This window comes from Cyclopterus lumpus, chromosome 13, assembly GCF_009769545.1.
Source record: "Cyclopterus lumpus isolate fCycLum1 chromosome 13, fCycLum1.pri, whole genome shotgun sequence".
In the NCBI taxonomy this organism is placed as follows: Eukaryota; Metazoa; Chordata; class Actinopteri; order Perciformes; family Cyclopteridae; genus Cyclopterus; species Cyclopterus lumpus.
The window spans coordinates 14901992-14919513 of NC_046978.1; the positions used below are offsets into that span (position 1 = coordinate 14901992).

The 17522-nt window shown below is 42.0% G+C and overlaps 1 protein-coding gene across 1 annotated transcript in view; it reads right to left on the reverse strand.

The window, feature by feature from the left end:
• The window catches only part of LOC117741711 (calmodulin regulator protein PCP4-like), a 29668-nt gene extending 15005 nt beyond the window's left edge, over positions 1-14663 (reverse strand). The window contains exon 1 of the mRNA XM_034548919.1: positions 14582-14663. Within this exon, the coding sequence (XP_034404810.1) occupies positions 14582-14590 (9 nt within the window). The 5' untranslated portion in view covers positions 14591-14663. The remainder of the gene's footprint in view (positions 1-14581) is intronic.
• Positions 14664-17522: the final 2859 nt, after the last annotated feature.

Below are 17522 nucleotides of genomic sequence, written 5' to 3' on the forward strand. Positions count from 1 at the left end.
AATAATGAGCATCCGAGCTCAAATATCAAGCCTGCACTCTCAAGTTCGGTGGTTATCCGCACAGACATGGAGCCTTATGCTGCTTTTCCACTTTAAATACAGATACATCTTATTTCTTATAGGTTTTTTCTATTTTATGTCTCTTGAGCTTTGCACTGTTTTGCATTACAAATTCCTTCCATGTGCAAACCCACATGGCAATAAAACAGATTCCGATTCAGGTGCTAGTCTGTTTTATTCACGATACATACTAGTGTTATCCTGCAATCAACAAACAATGGGAAGAGTCAATGTTTATATAAGTAAACCTGTCAAGGAATTATTATTATTAATTATTTTGTGAGCTACGCCTATTTGCTTGGATGAGAAGATTGATTGAGATCACGCCTTGTGTCTAAATATGGTAATAAGGTGCAGCCAGTTAGCTTAGGAAACTAATCTGGATCTGGTATAAAGATTTTAAAAGTCCTACCTCCCAGCACCTCTTAACACATTTAAGTAGATGTTTCAATCCGTACAGAAATCAAACTGTAAAAATGAAATGTTGGGGTATTCGGGGGTTTTGTGCTGCACTATCTATTGATGGTACCGGACTTCCTGGAGTCTCGCCGTGACTTAAAGACATTCTGCTGGTGGGCAGAATATATTTCCCCCACACGAGCAGTTCTTATGCTAAAGCAAAGACAAAGTGTAACATAAGGAAGAATTATATGGTGAGCCCCACATGTGAAACATTGATCCTGCGGGAGATCCTCACAATTAAAGTTTACATGCAGAACAAATGTCTTTGTTTGACTTGATGCATACTGAAGCAACGTGTCAAGACTTTTGATTTAACTCAATGGGGGATACATCATGTGGAGACAAAGACGCCTTGTTTTCTTAACGGCGACATCTTGGTGTCATTTTATGACAGCGCGTGCCTCTGCTGCCTCTGAGGCGACGTTCAGCTCGTGGTGGAGGCTGCTCTGTGGAAAACTTGCAACAGCAAAACATTGTTTCTCTTTTGCTCCTCTAACCTCACTCTCCCTGCTGCCTTCAGCTCTCCAGAAATCAGCCTGCTCATCCTCACCGTGCAGGCAGTGGGACTGTGTTTGTGTCTGTGTGTGCTCTTCACTACGAATATTTACGTGTGTGTGTGTGTGTGTGTGTGTGCGCTACAGACCACATCATCTGTATGAGCTCCATTGGCAGTTACCATAAACCATACTGTCATAAATGGCTACAGGGCATACTGAAACACTGCCAAATCAGTGCTGGGTCAATAACTTCCTGCTGCAGATTTTTTTGATTTTCTTTCCTTTGTTGGGTAGCCAGTACATGTCTGGGTAAAAATGAAGAGAAAGACTGTTCTTGCCGTTGTAGTGCAGGTCAGTAATTACCATGAAATATAATTACTGACTTTCCTTTGGAGGTTTCTTTCTCTGACAAAACAGACAGTAGTTTGACCACAGTAATTAGAACATAAAGAAAGTCGAGTTGAAAGGCAATAGAAGCATGAATGATGGTTAAATTGCATCTCAACTCCCAGTTTGGAAATGCTCCTCCTTCTTATGGACAAAATCCATCGCTGCAGAGCCTCTAAATCATGAATAAAATGCCCTTGTGCCTTTTCCACAGTCTATTGAGGGGATGTACCTACGGTGAGTTTTACAGAAATAATGCAGTTTTTCTTGCACGTGGCCCCTGTTAACCCCCATACAGAGAGTAGGTGCGGAGATGACACCGAAATAAAAACTGATGTAGTACCTACAAGTCAAGTGCAGAGATGTTTTTTTCTCCTCAGCGGAGCCTTGGGGACAAGTGGAGCGAATCAGCGGGGCGAGAGGAAGAGGCAGTCATAAACATCAGCTGTTTGACTGTGACTGCGACGCTGCACCTTGCACGGTCTTGCCGGCGAACCACAAGGCACAGAAACTCAGCTGCAACACTTCCCATTTCCGCTGTGGCAGCCATGACTCCTGAGGTGAACAGTTTGTCCAGGCCTCGACGTTGAGGACGATACCAACACTTCTGTTTATATCCTAATAACTGTATTGTTGCAAAAGCAGTTGCAGCTACGCGCCCTGTTCTTTTGTCGAGGCCACCTCCACACGCCTGTCAGTGTGGCGAGACACGCTTTTAGTTGATCTGCTTCCTTTGTATTCCTCTGAGGTTCAGGCTGAGGAGGGCTTTTGGTAAAATTATGAGTTTTAAAAAAAAGCAGGCCAGCTGTCATGCAACCAAGAAGGCGTCCCCAGAAACGCTGTGATCAAACCACTCACACTGACTCACAAACTTCCTTTTTTTTTTTTTTTAATCTAACATTTTATTTGGGGGGGATTTTTGCAATGCAGCGGTAAAACTCTCGGCTCACATAATGCGGTCGACACCAAGCCAAGAAGTACTAATGCCTTCATGCCCCAGAAAAGTCTGAAATCACAAAACTACAACAAGCCTCCAGAATAAAATGAAAAAAAACATTTGTTTCTTTTATATCTAAAAATACTTTGATAAACAGCTATTTCCACTGAGAAAAGCCCTGAGGGGAGGAGAACGAGGAGGGAAGAAACACATTACAGCTCCTCTTTAAATTATTTCTTCAAACTCCCGTCTGTTACACAACTTAATGAGCCTTGAAATTGGCGAGATTACATTTTTTGGCGTTTCTTTCATTAGTGTGGGTGTCGCCAATCTCTGGGGATTGGTTTCCTCATTTTGGGATTGCTAAAGCGCGCTGCCACAGAACGCGTTGCAGTGATGAAAGGAGCAGCAAACTAACCAGCAAGCCAGTAAATAGATGAGGGAGTTCCCAGCGATCAGCCGGGGTTCTGGTTCAATCAGCCAGCTGATTTACACAAGCTGTGCTGTGGGTTGCAGCGCTTCTCTCTGTAACACGCTTAATCATGTGGTGAGAGCGAGAACCTGTTTGTCAATTAAATTACAATAAAAAACAATCAAGCCAACGAGTTGAGAGAGCAACACTTGTTTTTCCCAATTGCCCCTTCGCTAAGACCTCGTACAAACATAACGGTCAACAGTATGCGTTGGAATGATACATCCAGGATGTCCAACTGATTCATCAGTGAAAACAGGTTAAAAAGATAAAGATAGAAGCTGAAGCCTACCGATCACAGTTGTAAAGTGAACCTGCGCATCACCTAGAGATCGATACCCAAGACAATGTAATTCAAATTACACGTTCCTGGAAAGCTGTGTAGGTCTTTGTTCATTGTCGAAATCATTTTAAAGAAAAAGCCACATGTGAATCCATATAGTGAAAACTTCTGTAGTTATAGCATCATTGCTAATTGTCAGTTAATGATGCGCTGCCTGTTCCAGCTCCAAAGATTTTCAACGGAAGAAACTCGTAACATTCTAGAAAAGTACAGTCTCCCTCCAACCTCTCCGGTACACGTCTCTCTATTATACAATGATTAACACACGTCTAGCAGGAAATCCACAAAACTATTGGAACACAACCCGGATAGTTGCCGGACCCTGGTCGGAGCTGGCAGATGCTTGATGCTGCATGATTGACACACGTCTGCGTTCGAGGGCGGGATTTAGCGAAAGGTCAAAAAGCGTACAGAAATGAGTTGTAATCAACAGACTTCAAGCTTTCAGTTGATTTAAAGGAACGGTTAGATATTTTGCCGAGAAGCCGCCAGGAAGCAGCCCTTAGTTTATCTTAATCTTATCTCAAAAACACTGGAACAAGGGGAAGAACAGCTAGTCTGGCAGTGTCCAGAGGCATTGATTGAGTCCAGTAAGACTCACATGGCGGCATCCTGGATCTGATTGTAGCCCGAACCAACCTTTGTTGCACGTCAGCACTTTCATCGCTGCTGCAAAAGTGTTTCCTCATGAAAAATAATATTTCAATGCGAAAAAGGTGGGGTCAGGTGGCAGTTTCCTGTAACTTCATGGCTTAACGGCTGCGTGGGACATTAAAGCCTCTCGCTATTCGTAGCAGACGAGAATGAGAAAATCAATATCATGTATCCTGAAAGCTTCTTACTTTGTTAATCTGTAATAGCTGATTCATAAGCATGACTGGCATAATGCGATGATTGATGTTTTGGCTTCATTTGGCTGAGCAACACTGACCGTTATTTAGCCTGAGAGCTAAGACCCAGAGAGACTTGTTTGCTCAGAGGAAGGCCAGCTCGTTGGCCGCTGACTGCGTTGCTCCGATCCAGTGCCAAGCAAACCATCAGCTGCGAGGGGGGTCCACGTGATACAGAGAGCCTTCGCTATACGTAACCAGGCGACCCAGTTAACGCTCCAGTCTGCATTTTGTGGGCCAAGCAGCAGGAGAGTAGCTTTGCAAATGAACTGAAAAAGAGCAAGGTGTTCAAATTAAGACCCCAATTATGAGGAATGATGAATCCGTCCCTGCTTGTGCCTTCCCACCAGAGACCGTCAAGTAGAAGGATCTCATTGAACAACCTTCCAGGGAAGAGAAGAGCCAGGCGTTTGATATGATAATAAAGTGAGGAATCAGCAGCGATTAGCTCAGTAATTTCAATTAAAGTAGAGTGGTGGAGGAAGATGAAGGGTAATAATACTGTTCATTCGTTTCTGGGGTTATTTTAAGACTTGGCAGTTTGCATAGTCCAAGAGTTCCCTGACACACTCAATGGCCATTAGGAATTTAAAAAAGCGGAAGTAGGCCACAGATAACTGAAGCAGAAAGAACATAAGGCCAAACAGCCTCTTTCTGTTCTTCAAGCGTAGTACAAAGACAAATGAGTCGCTGGTCTCTAAAACACCAGCTCATAGATGTGTAACAAACCGTGTTGATCCATGATCCGTACGGATCCCGCCCACGGTTCGGTACACATGTGAACCCTGTATCACTCAATTTACCATCACAATGTGAAATAAAGTTTCACTGCAGAACCATTGTATACATATGCGATCGGGAGATTGGCATTAATGCGTTCTAGTCGCTCATCTCTGATAATGCTACATGGTGAACAACACATCTATGTTCAGCAGCACCAGAGTTCAAAGCTCAGTTACATTATGATGCATTCATGTTCTCATTCATTCATGCTCTCATTCATTCATGCTCTCATTCATGCTCGATTCAGTATAAGGTAAATTGTATATTATCATGATGTGTTTAAATACAATCTTGTATAATTGTGTTTTTGTTGAGAAACTTAACTAAATACAGTTGTTAGAAGGATAATTGTTTCATAGCAGCATATCAATATAAGAGAGACTGTATGTTGTGTTTAACTTCCTAACACTAACACTTCCTAGCTCTAAGCAGCTTATAATACATATTACAATTAAAACTACAAATGCCAATGCTTCTGTTTATCAACAAAAATATAAATATAGATGATTATAACAAAGTAAGGGGATAACCTATAGAATGATTGCCAGTTTTCACTGACTTTTGGGGTTGTGGAAGTAATTTATATTTCATATTATCAGCCGATGTGGTTCAATTGTAAGTTTTGTGATACACATACCAGCTCAGGATCATGAACCAGGGTTTCACTGAAAGCTGCAGGAAACCATCAGGCCGACTCCTCCAAATTCCCTCCACCTTTTTTGTGCACTCATAAAACCAACTAATCAAACCATCGAACACAACGCCTCCTCTCATGTTCGAATGTGGATCCGAGGCACCGTCTTATGAAACCATTCCTCAAAAGCGGCTGTCGAATTTCAAGTGACATCTGCAGAGGGCATGTGTTGGCTTCCAGCGTGAGCCCGCTCAGACGAGCGGGGTTTGTGACAGTCGCTTTGAGGAAATGCGGTGATAGAGAAGACCCGTGGGACATTAGGGCGCAGCAGCATCTATGAAAGAAGAAGAGGTTTGCTGATACTTACTTTGAGCAGGAAATAAAACAACGTGTTCGATATTAGCTCAACATCTGTCCAAATACGCAGTTAAAGTTAACAATTAACTGATTTTGAGTTTTATGGTTTGTGTCTTAGTGTTTATTTGAAGTGGACCCAGAGGAGACATAAACAATAGCATATATGGATCTACTGGGCACTCAGTGGGCAGGTCAATCCCAAATTAATCGAGATGCGATGACATACGTTCGCCGTCAGCTCATGATTCATATCCGCTCCCTAAATCCATGTTTCACCTCCGTGCCAATTGCGACAAATCTCCGTCCACGTTGCCAGTTTGTCTCCTCTTTGCCCCTTAGTTGAACATTCAGAGACACAATGTTAACTTTGAGCAGCATGTTCTCTTTTCCACATTAGCTCCTTTTAGAAAGGCGCACAGATGTTAGGCCCATTTAGTCCATGATGGGAAGGGAGCAGAAAACCATCAATAAAACTACGGCTTTTTTATCTTCGCCAGTCCAGCAGCTGTCCCGACCTTCTCTGTGAGTGGCCATATAATGAGATACAGACTCCTGCCCACTGAGAGGAACACAGTCGTGTTAAAATTAATGATGTCTTATTTTCAATAAGCTGATGCTATGAGTTTACATATTTAAATACCATCAACTTTTTTTAAATACCACATTTAAAAGCATTGATTATGAAAGTGTGCACAGGGCCTGCTCAAAATGGAGACACAATACTAAAAATCAGTGAGCTCCAGCTTCTCCCTATTTCAGCTACTTCTACTTTGTGATCTGCAGCCCATAATAGTCACTGACTGAATAAAGACACAGGACATAAAGCTCCAAATTCTGCCAGGAGGAATGTTCACAATGTGCTGTGGTGTCAAAGGCAGTGTGCTGATTTCACACAACAGCCGAAGCTAAAGAACAAAATCAACTGGAGCCGGTGTAAAATTGAGAATATAGAAGTTTATTTAACTTGCAATTTTCCATTTCCAAGGGGACCGTACGACTAATGTGTTGTTTGACATAAGAAACAGCTCAGAGGTAAAGATTTATAATCCATCATGATGATTATTCATCATACAGTCTATGGCAGTCTCACGGTGTCTAACCTTTGGTCCAATCTGTTTATTCTTTAGAGTAAGAAATGGGCTTCTACCACAATAACAACCAACTATACATGACCTTGGTTTAGGTATTACACTGTATACGGGTGTGATTGTCAGCGCATCCCAAAAACTGAAGGAGCAAATTGTCTTTTTTGACTTAACATTACCTCTACAATCTCAGCTGTGGTAACAAATCTCCAGAGACGAACAAGAAACGTTTTTGTGAATTTAATTTCCTTTCTTCAACACACGCAAATCTAAGAATAAGCACTCCGTAACATTGTGATTCACCCTGAAAGCAGCTAAACGAGAACTATATCAAAAAAGGAAAAAACTACATACTCGCTCACGTAATGATATCTGAACCAGTACTTTTTCAACATCTAATACCATCTATACCATTTGTAAAATCCAATTCAACCAAAACAAATGAACAACAAGAACACAGTCTAATTTAGAGCCTGACGGATTGGATGGGGAGTTACACATTTTTACGTCTAACCTTCACATTGATAGTGTTGACTGAGGGAATAAAACAGGTTGCACGATTCACGTGCCTCGGCTAGATTTTTCCATTCGTGCAGATGTCTAAACTTGGGGAACCTGCAGTCACAAACCTTCTTTCTGTAACCCCATTACTTAATAGATTGGCATGCAGAGCCCCTGCAGTCCCCAAAGTGTTATTTTCAGCCTCAAATCAGTTTGAGAGTGACGCCGTAATGATTTTGAGGGAGGTAAATTTGCAGCGTGCAGCAGTAACGTTCGCTCTGCTAATTCCGCCCTTCCCCACCCACTCCGCTCGTAAGGTGAATGACTTTAACACACACACACTGGCACGCACGCGCGCACGCATCACTGTTGCAGAAGTGAATGATTTTCATGACGGTGGTGAGGCCTATTCTCACCGAGCAATGATGAGAAGATGGATTTAACGCGGCGGTGAGGCCTATTATCACATAATAACACGTTTTATGGTTGTCAAACTGTACTTTTACATCCCAATCTGTTGTGTTACAATTTGGATGCGCATGTTCAACAATAACATATCATGTTTGACCATTTTTCATTTATTTCAGTATGAATTGGAATCACTTTTTGCACCTGAAAAGCCAAGACGGAAACTTAAAAGAGGATTTTCTTTATTTTTTCTTGGATACTCGTATAGTTTAATCTGACATCAACTCATCCATCAACCACGGCATGAAAAGAGCTCGGTAAACACCTTCCAAAAGCACTAGCCTAAAGCAACATGTTTAATAAAGATGTCAATGTCTATTATTGATTCATTTTACATGGCTATCCATGAAACCTAGGATCAGGAACCTGTCATCCTTTTGTATACAGCTTGTGGATTTATGGCTGCATAATAATCAAGACAGCAACCACACATGCATTACAAAAACAGTTTTCATTCCAGTCACTTAGCCACCCAGTGTGTGATAGTTTCACTGTGCGTTCAGCACCAATCCAAGTGATTTATGAGGCTGCGGTTGAGTAAATTGCCATTTATATCTTGCTGTTGATAAAGATCGCGTTGGTTGATGGAGTGTTTGTTGATTAGACTCACAATGGAAACCTGATATGAATCAACAACAAGATAATAAACATGCTTAAAGTATTATATTGTGGATGTGATTGTTTTACAAGGGAACAAATGTAATTTATTTAACCGTTTAAGGGTGCTTTTAAAGCTTCTTCTTTATCCAAAGCGAGGGTCCAAGGAAAGAGGATGTCAAATTTATGATATTTGGCTTTTCAAAAATATTGAATTGAAAATTAAATTAAATTGAATGTCTGTACAAAATGTCATGGCATCCAATAGTAGTGGAGATATTTTAGTCTGGCCCAAAGTGTTGGACCATCCAAAACAGATGTAACTGTCCATCACATTAAAACTACTTTGACAGGACCAACAGCTGTCGATGCATAATTCCATCAAAATGCCATTATTGCTCGTGCAGACGGTCCATTACAACAGCCGTGACAGACTAACAGCAATAAATCACAACTGGGAGAGTATTTATTTTTGCAAGTTTTAGTCCATTTACAAAGCCAAACCAATTGAACCCTGTGTACCATTAGGATGAAAAACAATCCCTTCAAGTGAGGTCCATCTGCCTGTTGGACAGCTAACAAGACTCTGGCTCGACAACATTGGAGGCTGCGATACAGCAGATCAACACAATCCACAAAAGTCCCCTAATCCAGCAGTACATGCTCTAAAGCTGCTTAAAATTTGATTTGAACGTAGGGACAAACCACTTCCTGTTGTAGGTTTACAATCTGTAGAGACCAGTACAGACTTATCATTTGGCTTTTTGCAGCATAAATGCTGATTTCTACCCTCGGACACATTGTACATTTCAGGGATTGAGCATCTCATGCTACTTATGGTAAAACCTGCTGAAGTCAGCTTTTAAATGGTATGGGGAACAAACTTAACTGTTCAGAGCACAAAAAAGAGAAGAGAAAAATAATCTCCACAGTAGATTCTCACATCTACCCCCATAATGACCCCCAAATGAAAGTAACATGCCCATTAAACATGATGCATCCAATCTGCAGTAGAGGATGCCTCCGATTTGTCTGAAGGCCTTAAGATAGTAGATTTACTACAACGCCTCGTGCATTTCCTGCCTAGTCTCATATAGCCAGACCTTCCTTTAGCGCTGACACAGCCCTAAAGGAAGGTCTGGCTCCACACATTATTATTCTGCTATAGGGGGAAAAAACGCTCTGGCTTGTTTGTTTTTCTTTAAAGCACTCACAACCGTCTTAGACGGCGCCAAGCACAGGATGCAGCGACGGTGCCTTGCTAACGGCAAGCGTAAGAGGAGGAGAATGCCGGATGAAAATGCAGGCTAAAGCGGTTCAGACTACCCAAAGTGTTTGAGTAGCATAAAACAATCCGTCTGAGGACTGGGAGGGTGATGATGTGTGACGATGTCAGACCAGCATAAAGTAGACACTTGGTCACTGCCTCAAAACATCTGATGGTATTTGCTGAAAGTCTTGTGTGAGGGGAAAAAATTATAACTTGATCAAGAACAATAAACCCAAAGGAGATCTATTGTGTTCAGGAACTGAGTGAAGTTACACTTTGCAAAGTAGGCAAAGCTCTTTGAAGCTATTCAGAGTTGCCTGATTTGTGCTGACTATTAATGTGAGGATGACATCATCACATCCCTAGTGGGGGTTATTTCAGTCTAAGTGCTTGGAGAAATTTCAATCTCTGCTTTAAAGTGGATTAACAGCTTTTCCTGTCAAATGTATGTTTCCTGTCCATGGGCTGTTGCATTTCAAAGTAAGGCAGGGCTAATTCAGAGTAGCTCCAATTCTGCGTATGAATACTCACTGCAGTCACTCATATAACCAAAGGCCTTTTTTATGTTATCATTAAAAAAAACATCCAAAGAAGCTGGTAGTTATGATCTGGCAGACCATCAAGGCTAGGTTTATGCAAATGTGTTAATTAAGCTAATTAGCATTCCTGTACATTCCCAGCTGGGGAAGCTTGTTCTAAAATCGTGCAGGTCATAAAAATTAATGGTGGGGAAAGAATTCCCATCAGTTCTCATATGCACTACACATACTTACAACTTTCTTTATATTTGCTGAAAAGACACCCAGTACAATCAGTGTTGGTGCATTAAGGTGCCGCAGTACGTAACAATGATCCTTTAATGTTAATTAGCACAGAGCAGAATATGGATGGAAGGTGTCGAGCTAAGATCAATAATGTCTCAGAATTAGGGCTGCAACTAACGATTATTTTAATAATCGATTAATCTGTCGATTTGTTTTTCAATTACTTGATGAATCGGATAAAAAAAACAAAAAAGCATTCATTTCCAACCCTTTATTCAAAAACAAAACTGACAGTGCTTTAGTGAGTTTACTCGCCCGACTATTTGTGGTTTATTCGCATCATTCGCGCATTAGAGGGGGCGTGGCTTATTTCCGGGGCTTTACTCCGTGGAAACAGTTATAATTTCTGCCATCCACCATGGAAGAAATAACCACTATTTCTGCTTTATACTTGTTGTGGACATCCCACAAATGTCGGATCATCAAACGCCTTTGTGTCTGGGTTCATAGCATCACCCGTAGGCTCACACAGCTCGATGACTTTCACCGACGACGTCTGAATAACTTTCGCTTCCAGCGCTGCTAGAGCAGCAGCAGCCAGTTTGATTCACCAACAGCACGACGTCAGTGATGACGAGCGGAGCATCTCAACGCTGATTGGCTTTCGCAACTCGGCGTCGGGCGAATTTTTCATTATGGTCTTTCCTCTACCTCCGCTCTGCTCTGCGCTCAACTCAACTTTTTTTTGTAATACTCAAACATCTCCGCGACTTATTGAGTGGGATAATAATTGAGCGACACAACGAATCGATAATGAAATTCGTTGCCAACCCTTTTTAATAATCGATTTTTTATTGATTCGTTGTTGCAGCCCTACTCAGAATATCAATTATGGAGTCCTTTAACAAAATGTGAATTACCTGTGACCCCACAGGAGTTCAAGCATCCTTGAAAAATGTCCCATGAAATGTGCAGTAACCTAACCTGTAGAAACCCACAGACACCTATAGACAAAAGTGAACACTACCGATGAGTTGTTGACGTCTCCTTCTTAACTGGAAAATGTAAACCCTCGCATTCATCTTTAGTAAAGAGCTGTTGGCTGTATGAGCCCGGCCAGTTGGCGTCCAAAAAGCACATGTGATAGTGTTTTTGTAATTACTCTCACTAACAGTTTCCACAGAGTTCCACACTGCATGTTTAACCATGGGGTATTAAAACATTATTATAAATAGAAAAAACACAAATGTGGCGATAGTTAGATGGCTAGCCAGCTAGTAGCTAGCTAGCTAGTAGGAGCTAGCTAGCTAGACAGACAATAGGTTTTTGACACAGTTTGTATCTGGTTTTACATATTAACAAAATGCCACAAATAATTAACCCCGCAAAAGCTGCTGATTTAGTCGATTTAAATGACGTGGACACACAAGGCTAACAGCATGGGTTTTTTTTCTGGTAACTCTTCCCATTATGTTGACATTGTGTGAACGCATTGGTTACACCTGTGCGTTTCTTGATCGGACAAAGTCAAAACTGTCTGCTGTTGCTTAGAGAATCAAAAACATGTCAAGTATGTGAACGCAACACCAACCGAGAAGGAGTGACGACAAACAGCAAGCCACAAGACCTCAAAAATGTGAAGGCAGACTGTCATGGCGGTTAGTAATCGTGTCAGTAGCTTAAACTCTACTGAGTGGTACAAAGAAACTCATCAGATTCACCATCTGGAGCACCTGATAGTTTTCCAGTCTCTCTTGTGCACTTGTTCATTGCTTCTTGACATGAACACACTGACAGCAATCAAAAGCTTTCGGGACTTTGATTGTTCAGTTTGGATTTTTAAAGCTTTGGTTCATTTGCCCAGAGACAGATAGAGAAGCAGCAAACGGTATAAAAGAAAATCTCAGATGAAGGGGTAAAACGGTGTAACAGTATTACCTTAGAGTGTTGGACTTGTTCTCAGCAGGTTTGTGTAGATAAAAAGAGGGAGGAGGGGAGAGCAAGGGCAGAGAGTGTGGTGTGGATAAGACAGGCAGCGCTGCAGTGCTGACCACTGCGAGACTCACCCATCCAGAACACCCTGAGCTGCTCTGCTTCGGTAACTGGCTTCAACTCAAGTTTGGCTCCCGTATTCTTTGATTGATAACACCTTCACTCTGCACATTTCTTGACGCAACATAAACTAAGCAGAAAAATCATTTCACATCCTCTCCACTGCCTCCTCCTCCTCACATCCGCACCGAGGCCATGTCCTCCTTAAAATTACACCTCTGTTAATCAACAGGAGTTGGCAGCTTAAATTTACTTTGCACATTATTACCATATATAAAGGCTCAGGTGTTATTTTTCTGCCAGCAAGGGATTCAATTATTTAAAAGCTGTTGTGTGTGCACCCTGACTTCATCTTTTATTGAGGTGGCCGGTGAATGACTGGTTACAAACAGCTCACAGGGAAAGTACGCTGATGTCTGCCAGCAATCCATTTGAGGGAATGACAGACCACATACCCACCAGACTGCAGGATTGAACTCAAATAGCTCTGCCTTCTTAACCTGAAGGCATTTGGATACTATTTTTTACCCGGGTACCTGGGTTTGAAGTGCAAGGTCTGAGGAGGCTGTATGGCTGGAGCCAAATTGGTGCATACATGTACGCCTTCGTTTTCCCTACTTATCACATGCACAGGGAAATACAAACATAAATGTGCATGAAAGCACCTACTCTTAAAAAGCAAATATATACCTACATATACGTGCGCAAACAAGAATACGCCAACAACTGCAACTGCATTTACCTGCATGCTTCTGTTCTAACGTGCAGCAGAATACACAAGAAACTGCTTGTGTGTCAAAGCAGAATTTAAAGGCAAATTGAGTCATGTTCAATCTCCATTCTTTTCAAGAGGAAAAATACATCACAAAAAAATACATCACACTTGCTGGAAGGGCCGTTTGGTATTAGTTTTATTTACACTATCGTTAATAATTGAGATTGGAATTCACTCGCATTACCTGATGATGTCCCACAATCTGCTGATATAAATATTTAAAACGCTGGCAACTAGTTGTCACTTGGGTGCAGACAAGTCTCATGACTGTGTCGCTCAACTGACAGTCAAAAAACAATCACACGTCTCAACCAACGTCTGTCAGAGCTTCATGCACATAAACTATATATACACTATATAAAACATGATCATTTATTTTGGGTGCTCATATCAGTCCTGCTATTCTGTAAACAAATATTCCCTCTACTGACATTTTATAACATGCATGAGATTTTCTTAAATATGTGACCAACTACCTACACCCCAAAAAACTAGTAATATTTGCAGGGCATTGAACTCAAGAGTGCCTGCTGAATAACAACTATCCATTAAAAAAGAGTTATGAATGTCCTTTCTCCCTCCACTTCCAACGCACAGAGCTGTAACATCTGTGACTGTACATGGCATCAGAGGGGAGCGAGCTGTGGGAAAACCTAACAGCAGTTTTCCATTGCAAGCTGAACCCCCCTGTGGTCGTATGTCTCTATTTATACTATAATATAAACCTCCATCTGCTGTCATACACAAACAGGGTCCACTGTATCCCTACGCTATATGAGACTTTAAACCAAAAACTAAAAACGCAATTCCCTTATGTCACAATAAGCTCCTAAACCCATATTTCGGCACGAAGAATACAATCCTTGATTGAACGTAGGTCTGAAACGTTGTAGTGGAAAAAAATAAATACCGTTACCTATCATAAATCCACTATAGTGCCGCTTCAGGGGGGGGGGGGGAGAAGCCCGCAGCACATTGGTGCGCCCCTGGGGTTCCCAACACTTTGACCGAGCAGCTGTGCAGCATCTCGCACTCTGTCATGATTTATATCCGCGCTGCAACAGTAAATGTCGGATCAGAAATGTCATCAGTTAACACAAATCCGTCGGAAAACAGCAGCTCGCCATGGTCGTTAAATCTCTCATAAATAATGGTTCCCTCCGCGCATTAGCGCGCGCGTCGTGCGTAATTGGGTTAATCCCGACGTTTCTTTGTTTTTAAAAAAAACAAACATGAAATAGTCCTACCTCGCTCATGATGGACGGTGAAGTGGAGGTTTTCTCGGCTGCTTCCAGTACGTGAGTGGCGGAGCGAGAAGTTTCAGCAACAGTGGTCTTTAAAAGAGTGGCTCGCCGCGGACTGAGAAGCTTTATAAAGTGTTAAGCCCAACTCCTCCGTGTCATCGCGTCACCAACAAACCAATAGGAGTGCCGTGGGCAAATGTGTCTCCCAAGTCACCACCCAACTCTTTTTAAATATTCATACGCCGGGTAAACCCTTTTCATCGGAATCAGCCAAACGGAGCTCGTCTCCTGTTGATGGGAGCGTTGGGAGGCATTTCTTGCACCAGTCATCATGTCATCAATATAAATTGTTGTTTCACTAAATGTGCCATTGTGACTGCCACCTGAGTATGTGCACTAGTGCGTGGGTGTGCAAGCTCTAAAGTAAAATGATGTGCTGCCTTTGTGTCTTTAATTTCAAAAACGGGGATTTACAGTTTGCATGTGGTGCATTGCTGTAACATAATGTGCTTCTTTTAATGCACTGTAATGTTTATATAATGTCCCTACATTACATTTTGTTGCTATTTTATTTCATGAAATGTGTTGCCGGGCACTCCCCTCACATGTTTAGTTAATTACATCACGTAAAGGTTGCTGGTGGTCTTAATAAGTTAATTCGATTTTCTCTTGTGAATTCCCGAACAACAGCATGTTCAATGTATTGCATCAGAGACAGAGCGTTGTTTTTTTTATACCTTTATTACATTTCTTACTTGAAAACAAAGGGCTGGTGATTTTTCCAGCAACCTTGTATAATCTTTTGGCTTCAATCTAACTGCATCCAGCTCTATCCATTCACTCATTTTCATCCCCTCCAGGGTAGCTAATTATCGTTTGTCCTCAATCCATACATCCATTTGTAATGTAATACAGGCGGTGTTTGTCAAATTGAGCGTTCAAATCGCAAATAGAAACTTCACTCAAGCCAGAGAAACCTCCAACCTGTTCCTGCTCATCTAAATGGAAATGGTTTCAGACAAAGACCACCAATATTCACAAAGCTCTGATGTAACATGAAGACTGTTCAGTTTCCTCATGGAGGACCACTGGAGCGTCAGTGAAGTCCCAAAGGAGTCTTGGTGGATGGGAGAATAGGAACCCGATTACAAATGAAGCATAACTTCTCTGCTGCTTTGACCTGACCTCTGTGTTTCTGGGTGTCTGTCAATGCGCCTGACAAGCTGTAGCGGATTTGCACTGAAAAACAGCTTCGGGGGGTCCTTGTTCTGCGTAAATAAATCCTTGTATCGCTCTGCTTAAGGAATTCATGTTGTTTTGCAGACCAACCCTGCTGAGAGAGATGCAGCACAATATGTGATGCCTGCAGTGTAGCCAAGCTCATGTTGTCCTTCACGGCGTACAGGACGACTGCAGGACAGGAACTGCAGAGAAGTTAGACACGCCGGTCAGCTCACACGTGAGGAAGTGCCTCGATAGTGTGGCATTGTGGCTGCACGCAATCAAGCATGCATTAGGGTTTGGCGAGTCCTTAGCGTGGCTATTTCCCTTACACTTGCACAGATTTTGAGGAGAGAGATGTTTACGCCTTTCTTCGCAGAAGTATCTTTGCACGAGTTCAGACATTTGGACAGCATATCGTGAGACCTCTATGAATGTGGAAACTTCTTTAGTGGAGCGATACTCTGCAGTAGAGAATTAATTAGATGAGTCCATCTGGAGAAATCTGAGTCGGATCGACCTTCGTTTGTAAAGTTGTAGCTTCAGGATGTTGATCGGGTCCATCTTGAGACAAAATGCTTAGCGACGAAACCAAACGCAACTAAAAGACACATTGATCAGAGATGAGGAGATGAAAAAGAACGCAAGTGGTTTTGTCGACGAGGTAGACGTCAGTGAAAACATTTCAAACGGGCACGTTGTCAGCCAGCTAGTGTCGGAGAGACATCAGACAGACATTTCCGGGGGAACAGCTGGTGATCCCGCAGGAGACGGCGGATGCCACCTGAAGGCAAGACATAATGTTTAAGTCAAGAGGAACAAATGATTGCACATTGGAAGAGACGGAGCATGTAAAGGGAAATGTATGCTGGCAGTGCTCATGCATCATGCATCATGCTCATGTATGTATAGTAGAACAGCCAGCTGAATAAAACAGTCCCCGATGAGATGACCCTAATGTAAACCAGCAGGGCTCGGCATCCAGGATTGGTTAGCACAACTCTGCAGGCACTCATGTCAGGTGTGTCCATCATTCATGGAATCTGAACTGATTGGCTTAAAGGCTTCGGGGATTGTTACATTACATTTAGCTAAACCTGCAGTGGGTCTTGTAGGGCGCTTGTTGCCTGTATGTGATTTTGACTAAAATAGTCTATAAAAAGACTCAACATGTGCGATGTATGTGCAGACTGTAGCTCTCACTCCTGTGGCCAAACCTCACTCCACACTGTGTAAATGCGTAGCGACTGAAAGCTGAAGTCGTTATCATCTTGATTTATTATATCACATGGTTCTCTGCTCCTTTGATCTCTCTGCAAAATCTTTTCTGTCTGTGTCTTGTGTCACATTCCACTGCGTATATATTTGTGATGACGTTTTGTTATATTGCCATCAGGGTTTTGACTCGTGAATTATTCAGAAGGAACACCTTTATTCTGCTTTGTTGTGTAACTTGAGTTGAAGATACTCCTCCCTCCGAGAGTTGCACAGCATCTTCCGTGTGTTTGTGTTGACGTGTTGCACACATGTACTGTATGTAAATGTATGTTAACTAGGCCTTTTGGAGACGTGTGCGTAACATTTTTCCAAGATTTTAATTATTTAGTACACAGAGAGATTCCATGTAATTTTAAATGTCACTATATTAACTAAAGGCGCCATATGTGATGTAATACTGTCTAATATTGTTTTTGCTCTTTTGTACTCAACACCTGGAGCCAAA